Raw genomic sequence first — 19,633 nt, 5'->3', positions numbered from 1 at the left:
GTATGCATATACAACACTTTATTTATCCATTCATTGGTTATTGGACACTTGGGTTTCTTCCATCTTTTGGAAATTGTGAATAATGCCGCTATGAACATTGGTGTGCAAGTATCTGTTCAAGTCCCTTTCAATTTTTTTGGGTAGATACCTGTTAGGGAGACTGCCAAGTTAAAAGGTAGTTCTAAACTTTGCTTTCTGAGGAACCACATCAACTGTACTATTTTACATTGTCACCAGCAATGAATGAGCATTCCTATTTCTCTACATCCTCTCGACATGTTATTTTACATTTTTTTAGTAGCAGCCATTCTAACGGGTATGAAATTGTGTTCTGATTTTCATTTCCCTGATAGCTAACGATGCTGAACATCTTTTCATGTGCTTTCCGCCCACTTGTACATCTTCTTTGGAGAAATGTCTCTTTAGGTCTTTTGCCCATTATGTAATGGGTTGTCTTTCTGCTGTTAAGTTGAATGATTTCTTTATATATTCTGGATAATAATCCTTCATGGGTGGTTTTCAAATATTTTCTCCCATTACATAGGCTGTTGTTTTACTTTCATGTAAAAGTCCTTTGAGGAACAAAAGTATTTAATTTTGAGGAGATCTCATTTATCTATTTTTTCCTTTGTTGCCTAGCTCTTCGGTTGTAAAGTCTAAGAAACCGTTGCCTGAAGATGATTTCTTACATTTTCTTCCAGGAGTTTTGATAGTTCTAACTCTTAAAGTTAGGTCTTTGATTCATTCTGAGTTAACTTTTGTATATGGTGAGGTAGAGGTCCTCCTTTTTTTTTTTTTTTACAAACAGAGACCTAGTTTTCCTAGCACCATGTGTTGAAGAGACTGTTCTTCCCCAATTGAGTGGTCTTTGCCACCTTGTCAAAAATTAGCTGGCCATAAATGTGACGGTTGATTTCTGAGCTTTCAATTCTATTCCACTGGTCTATAAGGCTGTCCTTGTACCAGTACCATCTTGTTTCGATTACTGCGGCTTTGTAGTAAGTTTTAAGATCAAGAAGTATGAACCCTCCAAATTGATTCTTCTTGTTCAAGATGGCTAAGCTATTTAGGGTTCACTACCCTTCAATATATGTGATGACTGTCTTTTCCATTCCTGCAAAGAAAGTTGTGGTAATTCTGAATGGGGACGGCATTGAATATATAAATTGCTTTGGGTAGTACTGACATTTTAACGATATTTAGTCTTCCAATCCATGAACATGGACTGTCCTTCCAATTATTTCAGTCTTCTTTTAGCAATGTTTTGTAGTTTTCTGTGTACAAGTCTTTTACATCCTTGGTTAGATTTATTATTAGATATTTTATTTTTTTAGTTGCTATTGTGAATGGAATTCTTTTCTTGATTGCTTCCCTGACTGTTCATTGCTAGATGATTTTTGGGTGCTGATCTTGTAACTTGTCACTTTGCTGAATTCACATTATCTCTGGGAGCTTTGTTATGGATTTTTCAGAATTTTCTGTATATAGGATTATACCTACTGCAAATAGGGGATGTTTTACTTCTTCCTTTCCAATTTCCATGCCTTTATTTCTTTTTCTTGCCAAATTACTCTGGCAAGAACATCCAGTACAATGTTGAATAAAAGTGGTGACGATGGGCATACTTTTCTTGATCTTGATCTTAGAAGGAAAGCTTTCAATAGTTCACCATTAAGTAGCAAGTTAGCTATGGGCTTTTCATATATGTCCATCATCATTTTGAGGAAGTTTCCTTTTATATCTACTAAGTGTTTTTTATTAAGAAAATGTGATATATTTTTGTCAAATGCCTTTTTTGCATCAATTGATATGATCATGTGGTTTTCTTCTTTCATTCTGTTAATGTGATATATTACATTTACTGAAATTCTTAGTTGAACCAACCATGCATATCAGGGATAAGTCCAATTTGATCATGGTGTATAATTCCTGATATATGCTGTTGGTTAAGTTTGTTAGTTTTTTGTTGAGGATATTTGAATCCATATTCATAAAAGATACTGGTCTGTACTTTCCTTTTCCTGTGATGTCTTTACCTGGATGTGGTATGAGGTTGAAGTTGCCTCATAGAATGAGTTAGGGAGTGTTTCTTCCCCTTAAATTTGTAGAAGAGTTTGAGCAGAACTGGAGTTAAGTTTTCTTGGAATGTGTGGTAGAATTTCCCTCTGAAAAACAGATCTGGACCTGGGCTTTTCTTTTGTTTTCAATTACTGATCCAGTCCCTTTACTAGTAATTGGTTTGTCAAGATCTTCTATTTCTTCTTGTTAATGTAGGTAGTTTGTGAATTTCTAAAAATCTGTCCATTTCATTTAGGTTATCAAACATACTGGTACACAGTTGTTATGGTATCCTCTTATAGTCCTTTTAATTTCAATGGAGTCCATAGTAATGCCCCCCTTCTCATTTCTGATTATTATTATTTGTACCCTTTTTTGTCTGTCTACCTGAAGGTTTAGCAATTTTATTGATTTTTTCAAAGAACCAACTTTCAATTTTGTTGATTCTATTGTTTTTTGTTTTCCATTTCATTTACCTCCACTCTAATCTATTATTTCCTTTCTTCTGCTTGCTTTGGGTTTAGTTTGCTCATCTTTTACAAGTTCTTCTGGTTTTGACATTAGATCTCTAATTTAAAGTCTTCCTTCTTTTTTAATGTAGGCATTTAGAGCTAAAAATTTCACTCTCAGAGCTGCCTTTGCTGCATCCCATAAGTTTTCCTATATTGCACTTTCATTTTCATTTGCCTCAAGGTATTTCCTCATTTAGCTTGATTTCCTCTTTCACCCATTTGTTGTTTCAGAGTATATTGTTTAATTTCCACATTTGTGAATTTTCCATTAGTCCTTGGCATAATAATTCTTGTGTTTTTTTTTTTACCAGCTGTTGATAAGGCAGAGATTTCCTTGAACTCTCCTATTAGGCAGGTCTGCCCAAGGTGAATGTAGTGTGCAGGGTTTTCTCTGTCTTTCTGGGCCTATGTCTTGTCCTCAGTTTTTGTTTTGGAGTTCTCCTGTTTATAGGAGTTTGTTTGTCCATTCTGTGTCCTAGGAAACAGACCTCCCTCTCCGGATGATTGAAGTCCGCACACCTTTGTCCAGGACTGTCCTCCATAGTTTATTATTTATTTATTTATTTACACCCTCCCCCCCTCCCCGGTTGTCTGCTCTCTCTGTCCATTTGCTGTGTGTTCTTCTCTGACCACTTCTGCCCTTATCAGTGGCACCGGGAAACTGCATTTGTTGTGTCAGCTCTCCGTGTGTGTGGCACCATTCTTGGTAAGGCAGCACTTTCTTTCGCATTGGGCGGCTCTCCTTACGGGGTGCACTCCTTGCGCGTGGGGCTCCCCTATGCGGGGGACACCCCTGCATGGCAGGCACTCCTTGTGCTCATCAGCACTGCGCATGGGCCAGCTCCACACAGGTCAAGGAGGCTCGGGGTTTGAACCATGGACCTCTCATGTGGTAGGCGGACACCCTATCCATTGGACCAAGTCCACGTCCCCATAGCTTATTTTTATTTTATTTTTTATTTCTTGGTATTTCCTTCTGCAGCACAATTTTTTGAGAAAAATTTTGATGAAATACAATTTATTATTTTTTTTTGTTGGTACTTTTGGTGTCACATCTTACAAACCATTGCCAAATCCAAGGTCATGAATATTCACCCGTTTTTCCTTCTTATAATTCTATGCTTTTAGCTCTTACATTAGGCCTTTGATCCATTTTGAGTTAATTTTTATATATGGTATGAGGTTAGAGTCCATTTTTACTCTTTTGCACATAGATATCAAGTTGTCTGCAAACATTTGTTGAAGAGACTGTTCTCTCCCCCCAAAATGGCTTTGGCACCCTTGTTAAAAACCAATTCACCACAAACATGAGGGTTTATTTCAGATCTCAATTATATCTCATTGTCTATATGTCTATCTTTTCGCCAGTATCACACTTTTTATGGTTGTACCAGAGATCAAACCCAGGATCTCATAGCAGGCACTCAACCACTTCAGCTACATCCTTTTCCCCCCTCCATAGTTTTTCAAACTTCTTGTTGTCTAGAGCTGCATTTTCCTGAAAGGCAAATCCTGGGAGGAAGGTCAGCCTGGAGATGACTCTCCCAAGTTAATCTTTCCTATCCAAAACATGGCCAGGGACCCAAGGTGGTACCACTATGCTTCAAAATGCCTTGGGGAAGGGGTTAGGAAGGATGCCAAAAAATTCTCTGACAGTTCCCCAAAACTGAGCTTTCCTGGCCTGGACAGCAAATGCAGCCTTCAGCTAACTTGAGGAAGTGCTACATCTTTAAATCTCCACCAACTCTGCCCTGTTTGGAGGGTTGAAACGATGGCTCCCAATGCTTTTGTCTGGGATAGGGATGACTGCCTTTATCACCTTAGCCCAGGGTGGGCTGAAACAATAGCTGCCCTAAAGTCAGGCTGCCAATAATCCTAGTCAAAAGCAGTGATCAGTCATATGCTGTGCCTATCCCTGGTAGCAATGCAAGAAGAGAGCAATTTACAGTTCTTTACTCTAGTTAATGAGCCTCTTTCTCCTGCTCTTCCATGGATGCTGTACAGTGTTTTCCTGGACCCTATAATTTCAAAATAGTTCTTTCGGACAGTTTCTGGCTGTTTAATTGTTTTGGTGGAAGTGCCAAGTTCTGGAACTCCTTATTCTGCCATCTTCTCTGCAGGTTTTCCTAATACCTTCTCTTGCTGTTCTTCAAAGACACTAAGCTCATTTTTATATTTGTGGATCTTTACACTAAATGTTCCCCTGATCTGATTGCTCTAGTCAGATCTTCAGATGGCTGGCCTTTTCTCATTATTCAAGGAGCTACTCAGATATCTTCTCAGAGAGTATTTCCCTAATCTTCTAATCTAAGAGAACCAGAACCGTCACCTCTCCCAATATCATCTGGACATTATGCTCTATCTTTTATTCAGCTTTAATCTTTTTTCACAGGACTTGAACCATTTGAAAACATTTCATGTATTTATTTTCTTCTTTACTATACATTTTCCCTACTAGAAGACAATTTTTCTGAAGGTAGGAAAATTTGAACTTTCCATCAATGTATTCTTAGTGTCTAAAACTGTGTCTGGTACAGTGAACGCTAAATGAATGCTCATGAACAAATGAACCTCTTGAAAACCACCATCAAACCATGTTCAAAATTACATTATGAATTCAATATTTATCATCTGTTATATTCCTAACCTTAATTCTTCTTTAGTTTTGGCAATAGCTTTAAACCAAAATTTCAACTCTTGTTTTAAGAACAGGAAATAAACATGGTCTCAAAATTAAAAAGAAGGGTCTTAATGTTATTGTCCTCAGGTAGACAGCTTTTTATATAGCTCACCAAAGAACTGCAGATTCTGATAGTGAAAGTGTCCTTGGTCCTTTGGTTAACTGTGTCATTATTAAATTATAACATTACCTTAATAGGAGGGCATTGAGAACGGCAAAAGTCATTGATCTTCTTCTGCAAGGAAAGTTTGATCTCAGTCAATACTACACACTGTTGAGAAAAAAACAAGAAATTAACAGATTAGAAAAATCCACAATTACTTAGGTAACATACAATTTCTAAGACCCAAAACATACCAGTTTGCATTATATGAAAAATACATTGGTGGGAAAGGATGTGGCTGAAGCCATTGAGCACCTGCTTCCCACATCCTTCCCACATGGTAAGGCCCAGGGTTTGGTTCCAGTGCCTCCTAAAAATAAAAAAACAAGCAAGCAAAACAAATGAAAAGGAGAGCCAGTGGAGTTCAGTGGTTGAGCACTGGTTTCTCACATATGGGGTCCCAGTTCAATCCCCTGGCCCACTATTTGAAAAAAAATAAAATAAAATGAAAAATAAAACAAAACAGTTATTCTTCTTAAAAAAAGAAAACAACTATCATATTATATTTCATTCTAAGGTTAATACCTTTAGGAGTATCGAAGAGCAAAAGTAAAAATAATATCTACAGGGCCATACCTACCCACATTAAATTCAATTATCATCAATGGCCTCACAATTAAAGGCAAACTTTAATATCCTAGGTAGAATCTATATTCCAAGCTACCAGACATTTTGTTTTATATTTTAATGCCCCAGAATACTGATCTAGCCACCAGAATATTCTTTTCATGCTAGTTTAAAGGAGTAACACAATTACATTTTTTAAAGGACATTAGCTTTCTTTTGCTTTTGAGATTCAAAAGATTCACAGTACAACAAACTTTTGTTTTTATGTCATTATACATCCACTAAGTTCTGGTATTTAAGACAGCAAGCAAATGATAATTTTCAATGCTTACTTTATCTAAGTTTTTATTACTACCCAGTGAAATAAGTAGAGAAGATTTTATTAATCAGATTTTATCATAAGTAAATGAGGGTCAAAGAGGTCAAATACTTTCTTAAGGTCAATAATCTACCAAATGGCAAAAGCAGACCTAGACTGAGTCCAGAGCTTTATTCAACTGCTCATTTCCAGTTGAACTGAGACCTGGAGGACTCAGTTTTGCAAGTGTCCAGGTGTGGATTTATTTATCAGAATTTGGTGTGCGTCTTCCATGAGTCTCTTGTACATCTACACATCCTGCTGGATATATCATAAATGCTAGGCCATTTGTCAGGGTTGTATCTGCAATGCACAAACTTGAAGGACTGACTGGGACCAAGAGCAGGCTTGTTTACTGCTTGCTATTAAATAGGTTTCCCAAGCTCAGTGTTCTTCTCCTCCAGCACAACCCATTACATGTGCCCTTTGTGTGACCTGGGGTGGGCAAGAGGAAAAGGATGTAAACATGATGCTCATACTTCTTCTGCCTGAGCAACAAAGGCCTTTGTCTCTCACCCAGAAATTTCATGTATTCTGCCAAGATAGCTATAAAACAGCTACAGGCTAACTCATTAGCATGTTAACAGAGTAAAATTAAACCCTAATTCCAACACTTTGAATCTGAGGTTTCATGTTTCATTATTCCTAGATTTTCAGCTGTGATTTCTCTGGATGTATATCCACGCAGCTATCTGTTTAGTTTTGTTTCTTTTTGGCACTCTAGGGAATTATCAGGTTAACCCCACTTTTTATGTTATTTTCTCAGCTTGAGAATTTCTGGACTACAAACGATTATTAAGTTTATCTCTAAAGCTGTGTAAATGCTGACACATGATTATGAATTCCCAGCGACGACCTTCATGTTTTCACCCAGAGCCCCCCCCCCCAAAAAAAACCAGACAAACGTCTTGTTCTTATGGGCAGAAATTTTCTTGTCCATCCTTTCATTAAGGATGTAGCTCTGTCCGAAGTTCTAGCTTTACCATGAGTCGAGAGGTCTTTACTTAACTTCTTACCTCATGTAGACAAATGCAGTTCTACACCTCTGTTTCTGTGTGTCCATTAATTCCCAAGAATCTTGGTCACCGAGAAAGACAACTGTCCCTAAGAGTGACCACAGCTAACAGCTCACTAGTCTTCTTTTAGCTAACTTTCATTTTTCATCTCTGAGTATCTCCCTTATATTATTTTGAACTCAGGCAGTCATTTAAAGAGGTCTTTAAACTTTCTAGGTGTTTTGTAGCAGGGCAGATTTCAAGTTATCCAGCATACAATGGACAGCTCACTAGTTTTGAAATGAGTAACAGCATGATTTAATCGCAGTGAAAGTCAGGGTCATCCCAGTCACTTTCAGAGCATCCAAGGTGCCGGGAATTTTTATTATTTTTTAAGGAATTGTTATCTGTGGAAGAGTGAATTAGTCATTACTCCCCTAATCGTCTTCCACATCAACCTTGGTCCATAACCTTACGAACAGCAGAGTGTACTTCCCTTGAATTACTTGGGTTTGAACATGTGACTTGCTTTCAATGAGATGCTGAAGGAAGTAACAGAAAAGGCTTGAGATGTGCTTGTGTGGTTGGACTTTCCTTTTATATTTCTGCTCTTGCCACAAAAATATGCCTTGGGTAGCTTGTTGGTCCCAGAAAAGAGACACATGAAGCAGAATGCAGAGTCTGGAGTTCAAGCCCAGCTGAGTTCAGCCTAAAACAGCTGAACTCCAAATGACATGTAAGGCATAAGAAATAAATAAATATGTTTCTATAAATAACTGAGGATTGGATAGTTTGTTATTCAGATTACTGTGAAAATAATTGACAAATACAATTACTTGGTCAGCAGTTCTTGGACTCTTTCCCTAAAACAGAACATTTGAGAGGTATTATTCTAATGGAAGTCTTATAACTTGAAATACATTGTTCTCATCCTCAACACACTAGGTTAAATTAGTTATACCATCTTAATACACATACCAATTTGCCTTGGAATCTTTCAATAACATTGAATATAAAATGGAGTACCAACCTGATACTTATCTAAGAAGGAGAGATCTGTATTTTCATTTAAAGGAACAGAAGTTGATGTGACGTGAACATATGGATTTAGTTCTGCAATGTGTTGAAGTACAGCATCAGCCCTAAATAGACAAATAAGCAAATAACCTCTACTGTTCTTTCATTCAGTATAATCAATCTTTCAAACTTGGACACTTTAATGACATCAGAGGAACCTTACATAGTACAAAATTTCAATGGAAGCTTAATAAACTGTAGGAAAAAAAAAGAGCCAAGACTTCGTTTTTATGGATACATGTAAAATCTGGAGATACAGCACACTGTAGCATGCCACAGTAAGCCATACAATTTCAGTGTTTCTTAACAGTTATTTCCAAGTTCTAAGCTCAAGTCTCTTAATGATTCAGCAATGCTAAAGACCTCCTTTAATCATCTTAAAGCAATTCATTTCTAGGTGGCAATGTGTTTCAAAAATCTGACAAATATAAATGATTAAATAAGTGTAAGTAAATATTTATTGATATATGGTAGTGTAAACTTATGGTTAATAAGTTGACTATGACTGACTAGTACTCTGAATACAGAAAATATTCTCTAAGTAGTTAGGAGTAAAAAAAATCTTATGATACAACATGAAAATATTTTAATATCACCTGTTTCTCATATTAACAACATCATCTTCACAGAGAAAGAAGTTGGTTCCTAGATCCCATGCTTGACATTTTTTTGTATCATGAATTGTAAGTGCCTTCAAAGAAAAGAAAAGGATCTGTAAACGTTAGGAATAAGGCAAGGATATTCACTATCTTCAATATTTACTTGTATTGTAGGTATTATGCTGTATAAGAGAATTTAAGGGAAGCAGACTTGGCCCAATGGATAGGGTGTATTCCTATCACATGGGAGGTCCACGGTTCAAACCCCAGGCCTTCTTGACCTGTGTGGAGGTGGCCAATGCGCAGTACTGATGTGTGCAAAGAGTGCTGAGCCACGCATGGGTGTCCCCCATGTAGGGGAGCCCCACGCGCAAGGAGTGTGCCCCGTAAGGAGAGCTGCCCAGTGCGAAAAAAGTACAGCCTGCCTAAGAATGGCACTGTACACACAGAGAGCTGATACAACAAGATGATGCATCGAAAAGAAACAGATTCCCGGTGCCGCTGATAAGGATAGAAGTGGTCACAGAAGAACACACAGCTAATGGATACAGAGAGCAGACAAGGGGGGGGGAGGAAGGAAGGGGAGAGAAATAAAAAAAAAAAAAGTCTTAAAAAAATTAAAAAAAAAAGAATTTAAATTTAGGAAAGTAGCAGCATATCATAAAAAGCAACACAAAAATCAAGAAAATTCATACATACAAACATTTTTAAATGCTCCATGTTCAAAGACACAACTGACTGAGGAAAAGAAAGCAGTTGTAATTTTTATCACAGCACATAAAACGTATTGAAAAATGGCAAGATATATGAAAATGGAGTATACTGAAAAAGAAATATATGGCTCTTAAAAACATACAAAGATGTTCAATCTTTTACATAATTACAGGAATGAAATATAAGTTTGGCAATTACATTATTGGTGAGGATGGTGTGAATTAGGTACACACGAACATTCCTAGTGGAAATGTGAAGTGGCACAAACTCAATGGAAAGGAATTTGGCAATCTCTAGCAATATGATATATTCTACTTCTAGAATCTACCCCAAAGACACACTGGGAAAAATACTAAACACAACACATCAGGGTGTTTGCTTAAGCACTATTTATAAGACCAAAACACTGTAAACAATCAAAATGTCCAAATTGGGGAAATAGGCATAATTATATGATACATCCACACATTGTATATCCATGCAGCTATAAGAAAGAATAAAATTTATCTTTATTTATATTATGGAGTGATCTCCAGGATATGCTGTTAAGTGGAAAAGCAAGGTAGAGAAAATACGGCACCTTATCAAGGAAAAGCAGGTGGGATAAATATGTACATACACACATGAATGCATGAATATATGTATTTGTTTATATTTAAAATGACAATAAACCAAATAAAAAAGTGGGGTGACCTAATTGGGGGTGGGGGTAGAATAGGGCAGACAGAAGCTGGGCTTACCTTAATATATCTTATTTTATAGATTTGACTTTGACCCATATAAAAGCTCACATAATTCTAAAACTAAATAAAATAACAGTAAAAAGCAAACCCAGAAAGCCAAAGGAAAATGAATAAATGGGCCAAACTATTGCTTATGTTACCTAGAGGAATTATTTTAAACGACTTTTAACAAGCAGTTAATTTTTCTACATAATTCAGGTGAGGTATATCCCAAAGACATAAAACCAAACTGTTTTGAGTAATTATACTGTGATTAATAATGTTAAAACTGTTATTCTGAAACTATGCTACATACATGTAGGAAATAATACAGAATAAAGCAAATAAGCAATTTGGTTAATGTTATTAGGAACCAAGATCTTTAGATTGAGAGAAGAGAAATACAAATATAAAAGCAAAGTAAATACCTTCTAATCCTAAATGTGAATCAGAGGTTTTAGTAATATCCTATAATCCTAAACTTGAAACTCAGAAATTTTAGTCTTTCTTCATAGTCAAGGTTTTAGCTATGTTCACCGGAGACTTACAGTGACTATCAAAGACTACTAAGGTTGTGTCAAAAGGACTCCATAACTTGAAGAGGATCCCAATGATCAAAGATGGAACAATTTGAGCATCGAGAATAACCAAAACAATGGATCAAAACATATCAAATACATTTAAATGCATGAATTTATAGCCTTATACATACCCACGCACAAGTTCCCTGGTCATTGTTGGGGGATAAGAATCATTTTTCAAAACTACTAAATAAAGGGGGGGTGGGATCAAGTATTTATTCTACCTTTTTTTCCATAGATGTACAAACTACATACTAGTGAAACCAAATAAAGTAGAAAACTTTATTTCTGTAAGTATTCTAGCTAGCAAATAAAGAAGAAATGAAAGAATTAGAGTATCACTGTTGCCCCTAACGAAATTACAAATCTAGGAAATGATCATTAATAGCTAATAGTCACAGAAAGAGGGACAATGAAATATTATTGACTCCTAATGGGAGAAAACATTACCAACCATGTAGTAGTTTTGCCGAAAGAATCATATCTGAATATGCTTCTCTGGATATAACTATGAGTTCACAGGGAATACAGGTGTAAGGGTACAAATGACCTGGCTTTTTCAACAAATAAACTGAAAGGGGGAAAGAAATCAAGGAAGGAAAACTTATAGATTAAAAGAAACTAAGTTCAATATATGGAGTTTATTAATACTTAGGTCCTTATTAGAACAAAACATGCTTTAAAAAATTTCATTAAGACAATTAAAAAAATTTGAACTCTAATTAGATATTTAATGATTTGAGTAGGCAGGTTTCTAATATGGCCCCAATGATTCCCACTCACTCCCTGGTATTCAAGTCTTTGTACAATCTCTTCTCCTTGAGTGTGGCTTGGATCAAGTGACTAGTTTATCTTGCTAGCACATTCCTTCTTTTGTCTTCTATCTTGCTTATTTTGATGAAGGAAGTTGCCATGCTGAAGGCTGCCTTAAGAAAGGGTCACCTCTGAAGGAACTGAGTGAGCGTAGTCTCCAGGCAACAGTCAGCCAAGAACTGAGACTTTGAGTTAACAACCCATGAAGAACTAAATCTGCCAACAATCCTGTGAGAGTTTGGGAAGCAATTATTTTCCCCAGTATAGTTTTGAGATGACTGCAGACCCTACCAATACCTTGAATGTAGCCATATAAGAGACCCTGAAACAGAAGATCCAACTAAGACATGCCTTAATCCTGAACCCCATACACTAAGATAACAAATGTTGTTTAAACCCCTAAGTTTTGGGTTAATTTGTTTGTAGCAAGAGATAACTAATACAACAACATTAAGGAATTGTTACATTTTTAGGGATGAAAGTGTTAGGGTGATTACATTTTTCAAAGGCTCCCTTATCTTTTAGAATATAAACTACTTAAGAATTATATGATACCATGTCTGAAATTTAAATTGAAATGATTTGGTAGTTGGTGGGGAGGAGTTAGGGAATGAAAAGATGAGTGGAGAAATAAATCTGAACATGAAATGATAACTTAGCAGCATACTAAGTACATCAGGGTTTATTAAGTTAGTCTTTCTATATTTATATATTTTTGAAATTTATCTTAATAAGTTTTTTAAAAGGAGGTAAAATAGAACACTAAAAAGAATTCTGAGGAAGTGGACGTGGCTCAACTGATAAGAGCATCTGTCTACCATATGGAGGGTCCAGGGTTTGATCCCCAGGGCCTCCTGACCCATGTGGTGAGCTGGCCCATGCACAGTGCTGTTGCACACAAGGAGTGCTCTGTCACACAGGGGTGCCCCTGCGTAGGGAAGCCCCATGTGCAAGGAGTGTGTCCCGCAAGGAAAGCCGCCCTGTGTGGAAAAAGCGCAGCCCGCCCAGGAGTGGTGCCACACACACAGAGAGCTGATGCAGCAAGGGGATGAAACAAAAACGAGACAGTTTCCCAATGTTGCCAGATAATGCAAGCAGATGCAGAAGAATACACAGTGGATGAACAAAGAGCAGACAACGGGGGGGGGGGGGAATAAAAAACCAAAACACAATTTTGATAGTAAATGGAGAAAAAATAAGCCAAAGTATAAACAATATAACTACTACTAATGATTCCTAAAACATAATTCTTATTATAACTACTACTAATGATTCCTAAAACATAATTCTTATTACCAAGGGTATTTACTCACCTTAATCCCTGCAAGAACAATATTCTTTGCTATAAAGTAAAAAGAAAAAGGAACAGCTTAGTACTAGGAATGTATACTGGATCTATCCTCATAGAAGCTTGGTCACAACTCTGACTAGACGATTTTCACTTTTTTACTAATTAAGAAATACAAGTTCCTTGTAAAAAAAAAAGTTAGAGAATACAGACAAACAAAATAGAAAATTTTCCATAATCACCCCAGCTTGAAATAATCACTCTTAAAATTTTAATGCATTGCTCACTAATGTATGTGTGCTACCCCAATGAATTAATTGCTATAAGAAATGATTAATAATGGTTGTTTCATCACAAAAGGAGAAGCAATGAATAATTACTGCTTCCTAATGGAAGAAGGGTATCATGAAAAAGTCTTATCAAAAGAATCAAAATGAGTCTGATCAAGCTTCTAAGATCTAATTTCCTTTATATGAAATATGTGAAGTTTTATAAATTATTTTATGCTTCTTACAAGTGTCACATAAAATGATGAATAAAAATATGGCTTACCAATTTCCAAACCAAGACCACCCATGCCACTTAAGAATATATGGGACTTGGCCATCTTCTGCATTGCTGTGTCTCCAAGGACATATCTCTGTCGACTATATGAAAACATAACCAAAACAAACAAAACAATGTCACCAAAATTACACATTCCTTTGAAGTTGTTTGCAAACTAATAGCCTAGGAACAGGACCCTGTCCACAGACTTGTTTTGGATGACTTGAACATTATTTAAAAATTCCTGGATTAACTGCTAAATGTACAACCTATTCTGAAAAATCAGATGATTGACACCATGGTCCACATTCTCTCATGCCCAGAGGCAGCTAGCTGTAGTGGAATCAGAGGCGTCCTGTTTAGACAGGGCAGAGGACGTTCTCCATTTGCCACATCTCCATCTTGTTTCTCTCATTTATTACCTCAGTGGCTTTGATAGGCATGTGAATTTGCCATTTTTCACTTTAAAACTTTAAACTTTCAGTATAAACAGGATTTCTAAAAAGCAAAACACTGGTTTTCTTCTCAGAGTTCAGATGATTTAAAATTAAGTAGTTTTGAATATTGTTTTAAATGTGAAAGCTGATAAAGTATATAAAGGATCTTGTTGCTATATATTTTAATAGCCACAAGACAGGATTAGGAGGAGAATTTAAAAAAACACACAATGGCAATGAAAAATATCAGATATATCAATATCTGTGAATAGTAAAAGTTTATCTGAAATAACAGTGAAAACAATGCTCTAAGACTCCTTAAAGATAATGGACATTCCAATGATTTCATATGAGAATTATTTTGAAAAATGGGTCCAATATAAATAATAATTCCAGAATATCCTAGACTGCCAGTATTTCCTTGTAGAATTCATATATAAACACATATTTGTTTAATATATAATCACTGTTTAATTTGGATATTTCACCTTTTCATATTCAATATAAAAGTCTGAAAAGGTTTACTTTTTTAAAATCAGTACTCAACACTTCTGTATTTCAAAAAGATAAAATATCTATTTATTCATGAAATATTTATCGAACATCTACAATGGTATGTACAGAACAGTGTATTATACAGTCTTACCAGCTTTGTGTACTGCAGATAATATACTTGAGCCTTGCCCGTTGTAGCAGTTTGATAGTTATGAATTCTAAAAATCAATATTGGACTGTTCGTAAACTGGTCTGTACCTGGGTATGATTAATTATGATTAGGGCTTTGATTGGGCCACGTCAGTAGGGTGTTTAGTAAAAGGCATGGCAAAGGAGAGAGTTTAAGGGTTTTTGATGTTGAAGTTTGATGCTGAACTCTTAAGCTGGAGTCCTGGGAAGTAAGCACACAGAGGAAAGAGAAGCAAGCCCCAGGAATAGAGGAATCTAGGAAGCCTAAACCATGACAGACATTGGCAGCCATCTTGCTCCAACATGTGGAAACAACTTCAGTGAGGGAAGTAACCTACACTTTATGGCCTGGTATCTGTAAGTTCCTACCCCAAATAAATACCCTTTATAAAAACCAACTGATTCCTGACAGTTTGAATCAGCACCCCTTTGGCTGACTAATATAGAATTTGGTACCAACGAGTGGGGAAGTAAAAATTGCAATTACCAAAATGCTGGGATGGTTTTATAAATGGGTAAGGGGTATTTTTTGGAAGAATTGTGAAATGCTTGATGGAAGAGGCCTAGATTGCTTTGAAGAGACTGTTGCTAGCAATATAGACACTAAAGAGACTTTTTATGATGCCTTAGAAGTAAATGATGAAACTATTACTAGAAACTGGAGGAAAGGCGATCCATGTTTTAAACTTAGCAAGATTAATTCCTGGTGTCTTATGGAAGGCAGAACTTGAAAATGGTGAGCCTGGGCATTTAGCTGAAGAAATTTCCAAAGTAAACATGGAGAATGAGGCTTGGCTTCTGCTTGCAGCTTATAGCAAAATGCTAGATGAGAGAGAGATGCTGGGGAATGAATGTCAGATACAAAGAAAACAAAAACTGATTCTGGAAATTCCAAGCCTCTGGAAATCAAGCTCCCAGATGAAAGTGCCCCATTGGAGGACTTAACTTGGAACTTGTAAATCAGGATTTACAAGTTATCTTTTTTATTTAGAAGTTATTTAGAAGTTATCTCAGAATGAGCTGTGGAAAGTCTTACAGTCTGATGACTTGGACCTCTGCTTCTTGCATGCTAAACCAACAAATTTTTAAGAGACTTGTATGAACAAAACCACTGTCAGCTTGGACTAAAAGGGACACGGAAAGGAGAGACTGAAGGAGAACAACTTTAAAAGGAAAGTCATGGAAGCAGAGATCAGAAATTAAGACATCACCTTGGGCCAAGAGAGGATCCCCAACCATGTGTACAGAGGAGGGTGAATTTACCCCAGCAGTTAAAGAGGGTGGGTGTTCCTTTGGATGTTCTGGGAGAGTTTTGCTGCCCAGGGTACAGAGAGGGTGGAGCACATTCCACAAGGATTAGGGTGGTTAAGGTCAGCACCCCACAGGTCTGAGAGGGGTGGACCTTCCCCCCATAGATCAGGGAAGGCCAGGCAGTCAACTCCTTGCTCTGAGAAGGTTGAGCCTGTATGCCAAAGGTTAAGGGGAACGTTGTCTTCGTGTCACTGTTCTAGAGGTGTTAAGACTCTAACCCAAAGATTGGGTAAGGTGTAGCAATCACCCCAACACTCTTGGAGTGTGAAGTCTGGAGTCTGGTCGACACCCAGATACTTGATGAGGGTGGAACCAAGAAAATGGTCATTGGGCAAGCCTGTGGAAAGGGTGGGTTCCTGTAGGGCACCAAGGAGAAGAAACCATCATCTCTAAGAGTGACTCTCAGACTTTGACATCTAATGAAGCATATCCTGCAGGTTTACTGAAATGTAGAGGACCTGTGACTCATGTTTCCATCACAGTTTCTCCTTATTGTAATGAAAATGTTTATCCTTTTTCTGTCCATTTGTGTATTGGAAACAGATAAATTGTTTTGTAATTTCAGAGGTCTACATCCAAGCAGAACTTTGCCCCAAGACAAACTATTTCTTTAAATTGATTGTGATATGATTTAGTACTTGCATTTTTACTGATTTAAGGTTTTCTTGAATATTGTAATGTCTATTTGGAAGTCAGAGTGTGGAGTGTAGCAGTTTGCTATACACCTGTTATTGAACTTTATATAAATGGGACCATATTGTATGGCTTTTTCTGTGTCTTGCCTCTTTTAACTGAAATTATATTTGTGAGATTCATACATATTGTTGCATATAGTTGTTCATTAATTTTCATTTCTGTATAGTATTCTATTATAATAATAATATTATTTATTTTACAGTTTGGGAGCATTACCAATAATGGAGCTACAAGCATTCTTATATACATTTCCCGGTGCATTTGTGTAAGTTCCTCTGTGGTATGTGCCTATTAGAGCCATGCAAGGTCAAAGTGTATGTACCTTCAACTTTATTAGATAATGCCAAACTTTTCCAAAGTGGCTATACTAATGTATTCTCCTTCTGGCAGTGTTTGGAAATCTCTAGTTCCACATCTTTGCAGTGCAAGAAAAGTTGTATAATAGGCCTGGCCCTTGTAATGTCATCTATGCTAACATCTACTCTAAACATTATTACTGATTTTCTTCTTTCTAATTTCTTGAAATATAGTATTTTACTCAATTTTCAGGCTTTCTTTTCTAAAAGGCACATGTAAAACTTTGTTCTTTAGCAGCATTCAAAGCTTTGATATGTAATACTTCCATTATCATTTAATTCTCACAAAAATTTGATGAGCGAAGTCTAGAATAATTCCAATTTTTACAGATAGGGAATCTTAAGCACAGAGAAATTAAGTTAAAAGTGAGCCAAGAAGAAGCCTGGCCTTAGCATCTGTCATCTTAACTATTATGCTACACTACATGTAGACGGAGAAAGTCAAATCATTCTACAAAGTTTAGGAGAAAAAAAAAAATCAGTTCCCTGCCCTGATTTCAATCCCCAAACACAATCATTTTCAATTCTTTTATCTCTTTCTTCTAGTATTTACCTCCTTATTCCTAAGTAATAGGTTTATATTTCTATTTCTTGATTTTTCAGTTATACATATAATCTATAAATTCCTGTTAAGAAAGATGAATGATCTTTCTGAAGTACAAATCTGGTTAATTTCTCCTACTTCAAAAACCCACAATGGTTTTCCATTTCTCTTAGGATGAAGTCTAAAGTTCTAAACATGAGCCACAAGGTCATTCAAAATCTAGCCACTGGTTACTTCTCCAGTCTCATCTTTTACCACTCCTCCATCAAACTCCATGCTCCAGTATTAAATGTTTTCAATTCCCCAAATGTGGTTTGTCCTCTTTGGCCTGTAGACCGTTGGATTATTCCTCTCTCCCAACCTTCTAAGCATGAATAATGCCTACTCATTCTTTATGTCTCAGCTATTCTATCTCAAGATAGGGTTGGATCATCTTTTATGTATACTACATACCCCATATTCAATCTATTCACACTTATCATAGTGTATTTTCACTATTTATTTGTCTATCTCTCCTAGGAGACTGTAGGTCCCTGGAGGAAAGGGTCTTCGTTCTATTTACCATTGTGTCTCCAGTGTATAACAGGGCCTGGCATATCATAGGCACATAGTAAGAATTTTTTTAAATTAATGAGAGGAATGAACAGGCACAAAAGAATACTATTTATATGCTCTACCAAACAGAGGACTTGAATTCTTTATTCTATGTTCAGCCCACAAGAACAATGTTAAAAATATGTTTTTCATCTCAGCTGTGTCATACTCATGGATTATTTTTAAGGCTGCTTAGACAAATAATGAATAAAAATGACATAAATGTGGTTAAACATGACACAAATACAGAGAAAACAATAAAATGAAGACATGAACCAAAGTTTTCCAAAGAATCATGTCATTTCAGACAAAGTCTAAACAATCACCTAAGTCACCCACATTTCCAATGTCTGACCACCAAGGGAAGAGTACTAATTAAGTGTTTATTTTGTGCCAGGCAATGTACTTTGCAATTCATTAGCATTTAAATCTTATGAAGGTCTTATTTTGTTACTAAGTAGTGGAGATGGGATTTAAAGAGCTGAGAGTATACCTTCAAGTCCAGAATTATTTACATTACACCTGATTCTATTAAGTAGATATGTAGTCATTAGTGAATATATCCAGCAAAAAAGTATGTATTAAGGAAATCCACTCTATTTTAGAGAACCCTATCTGTAAAATCTCTCCCTTTTATGAAGGTACACTATCTCTCTAAAGTTTCAATCACTAGACATAATTTTACCTCCATGGGGTCAAAGGAAACTCATCTAATCTACCCCTCTTATAAGTGACAGACTTCCAAACATTTGAAGATGGTATTAAGGTTCCAGAGTCTTCTTTTCTGGGCTAAACATCTCCAGCTCCTTATATAATTCTTAATATGACACATTTTGAGTCTCCCCCCAATAGTCTACTCACTTTTTTCCAGATGGACTTCAGTTACGGTTGTCTTGCCTTCATTCATTTACTTATTTTTTATGCTCTGTATTTTTTTAATGTTATATTCAAAAAATCATTTATTTATTAAGGACCTATTTCAAGTATGGCACTAGCTTGGGTACAAGCTAATTAACTCATATGAGGATTAAATTAAATAAGAAAAACTATATAAATACTGAGCGGAATGCCTATGAAGTATTACTATGAGAGAAAGCTAATAAAAAATTCTACAATATGATTAAGTAATACATGTAGAAGTATCAGAAGCTATCAGAACATGAAATACAGAAGAGGAAGTAATTCTATCAGTGAGGTTATGATAAGCTTCACAAGTGAGGTTCATCCAAGCTGAATTCTGAAGAATTAATAGGAATGCAAAAATCAATCAAGAAGGGAAAGCATTCTAGGTTAGAGAAAAGACATGAAAAAGAATGGCATATAAGAGATATATATACA

General features: G+C 36.2%; 1 protein-coding gene across 1 annotated transcript in view; it reads right to left on the bottom strand.

Moving 5' to 3' along the window:
- Nucleotides 1-19,633, bottom strand: part of UBA6 (ubiquitin like modifier activating enzyme 6) — an 85,848-nt gene that overhangs the window by 59,233 nt on the left and 6,982 nt on the right. The window contains exons 3-7 of the mRNA XM_004466872.5: nt 13,680-13,774; nt 13,153-13,181; nt 9,007-9,101; nt 8,364-8,475; nt 5,441-5,521 (exon numbers count right to left, since the gene is read on the bottom strand). Of these exons, the coding sequence (XP_004466929.2) occupies nt 5,441-5,521; nt 8,364-8,475; nt 9,007-9,101; nt 13,153-13,181; nt 13,680-13,774 (412 nt within the window). The remainder of the gene's footprint in view (nt 1-5,440; nt 5,522-8,363; nt 8,476-9,006; nt 9,102-13,152; nt 13,182-13,679; nt 13,775-19,633) is intronic.

Source organism: Dasypus novemcinctus, chromosome 1, assembly GCF_030445035.2.
Source record: "Dasypus novemcinctus isolate mDasNov1 chromosome 1, mDasNov1.1.hap2, whole genome shotgun sequence".
NCBI lineage: Eukaryota > Metazoa > Chordata > Mammalia > Cingulata > Dasypodidae > Dasypus > Dasypus novemcinctus.
Note: the sequence above shows the minus strand (reverse complement) of the source record. Positions and strands in the feature narration are given on the sequence as shown.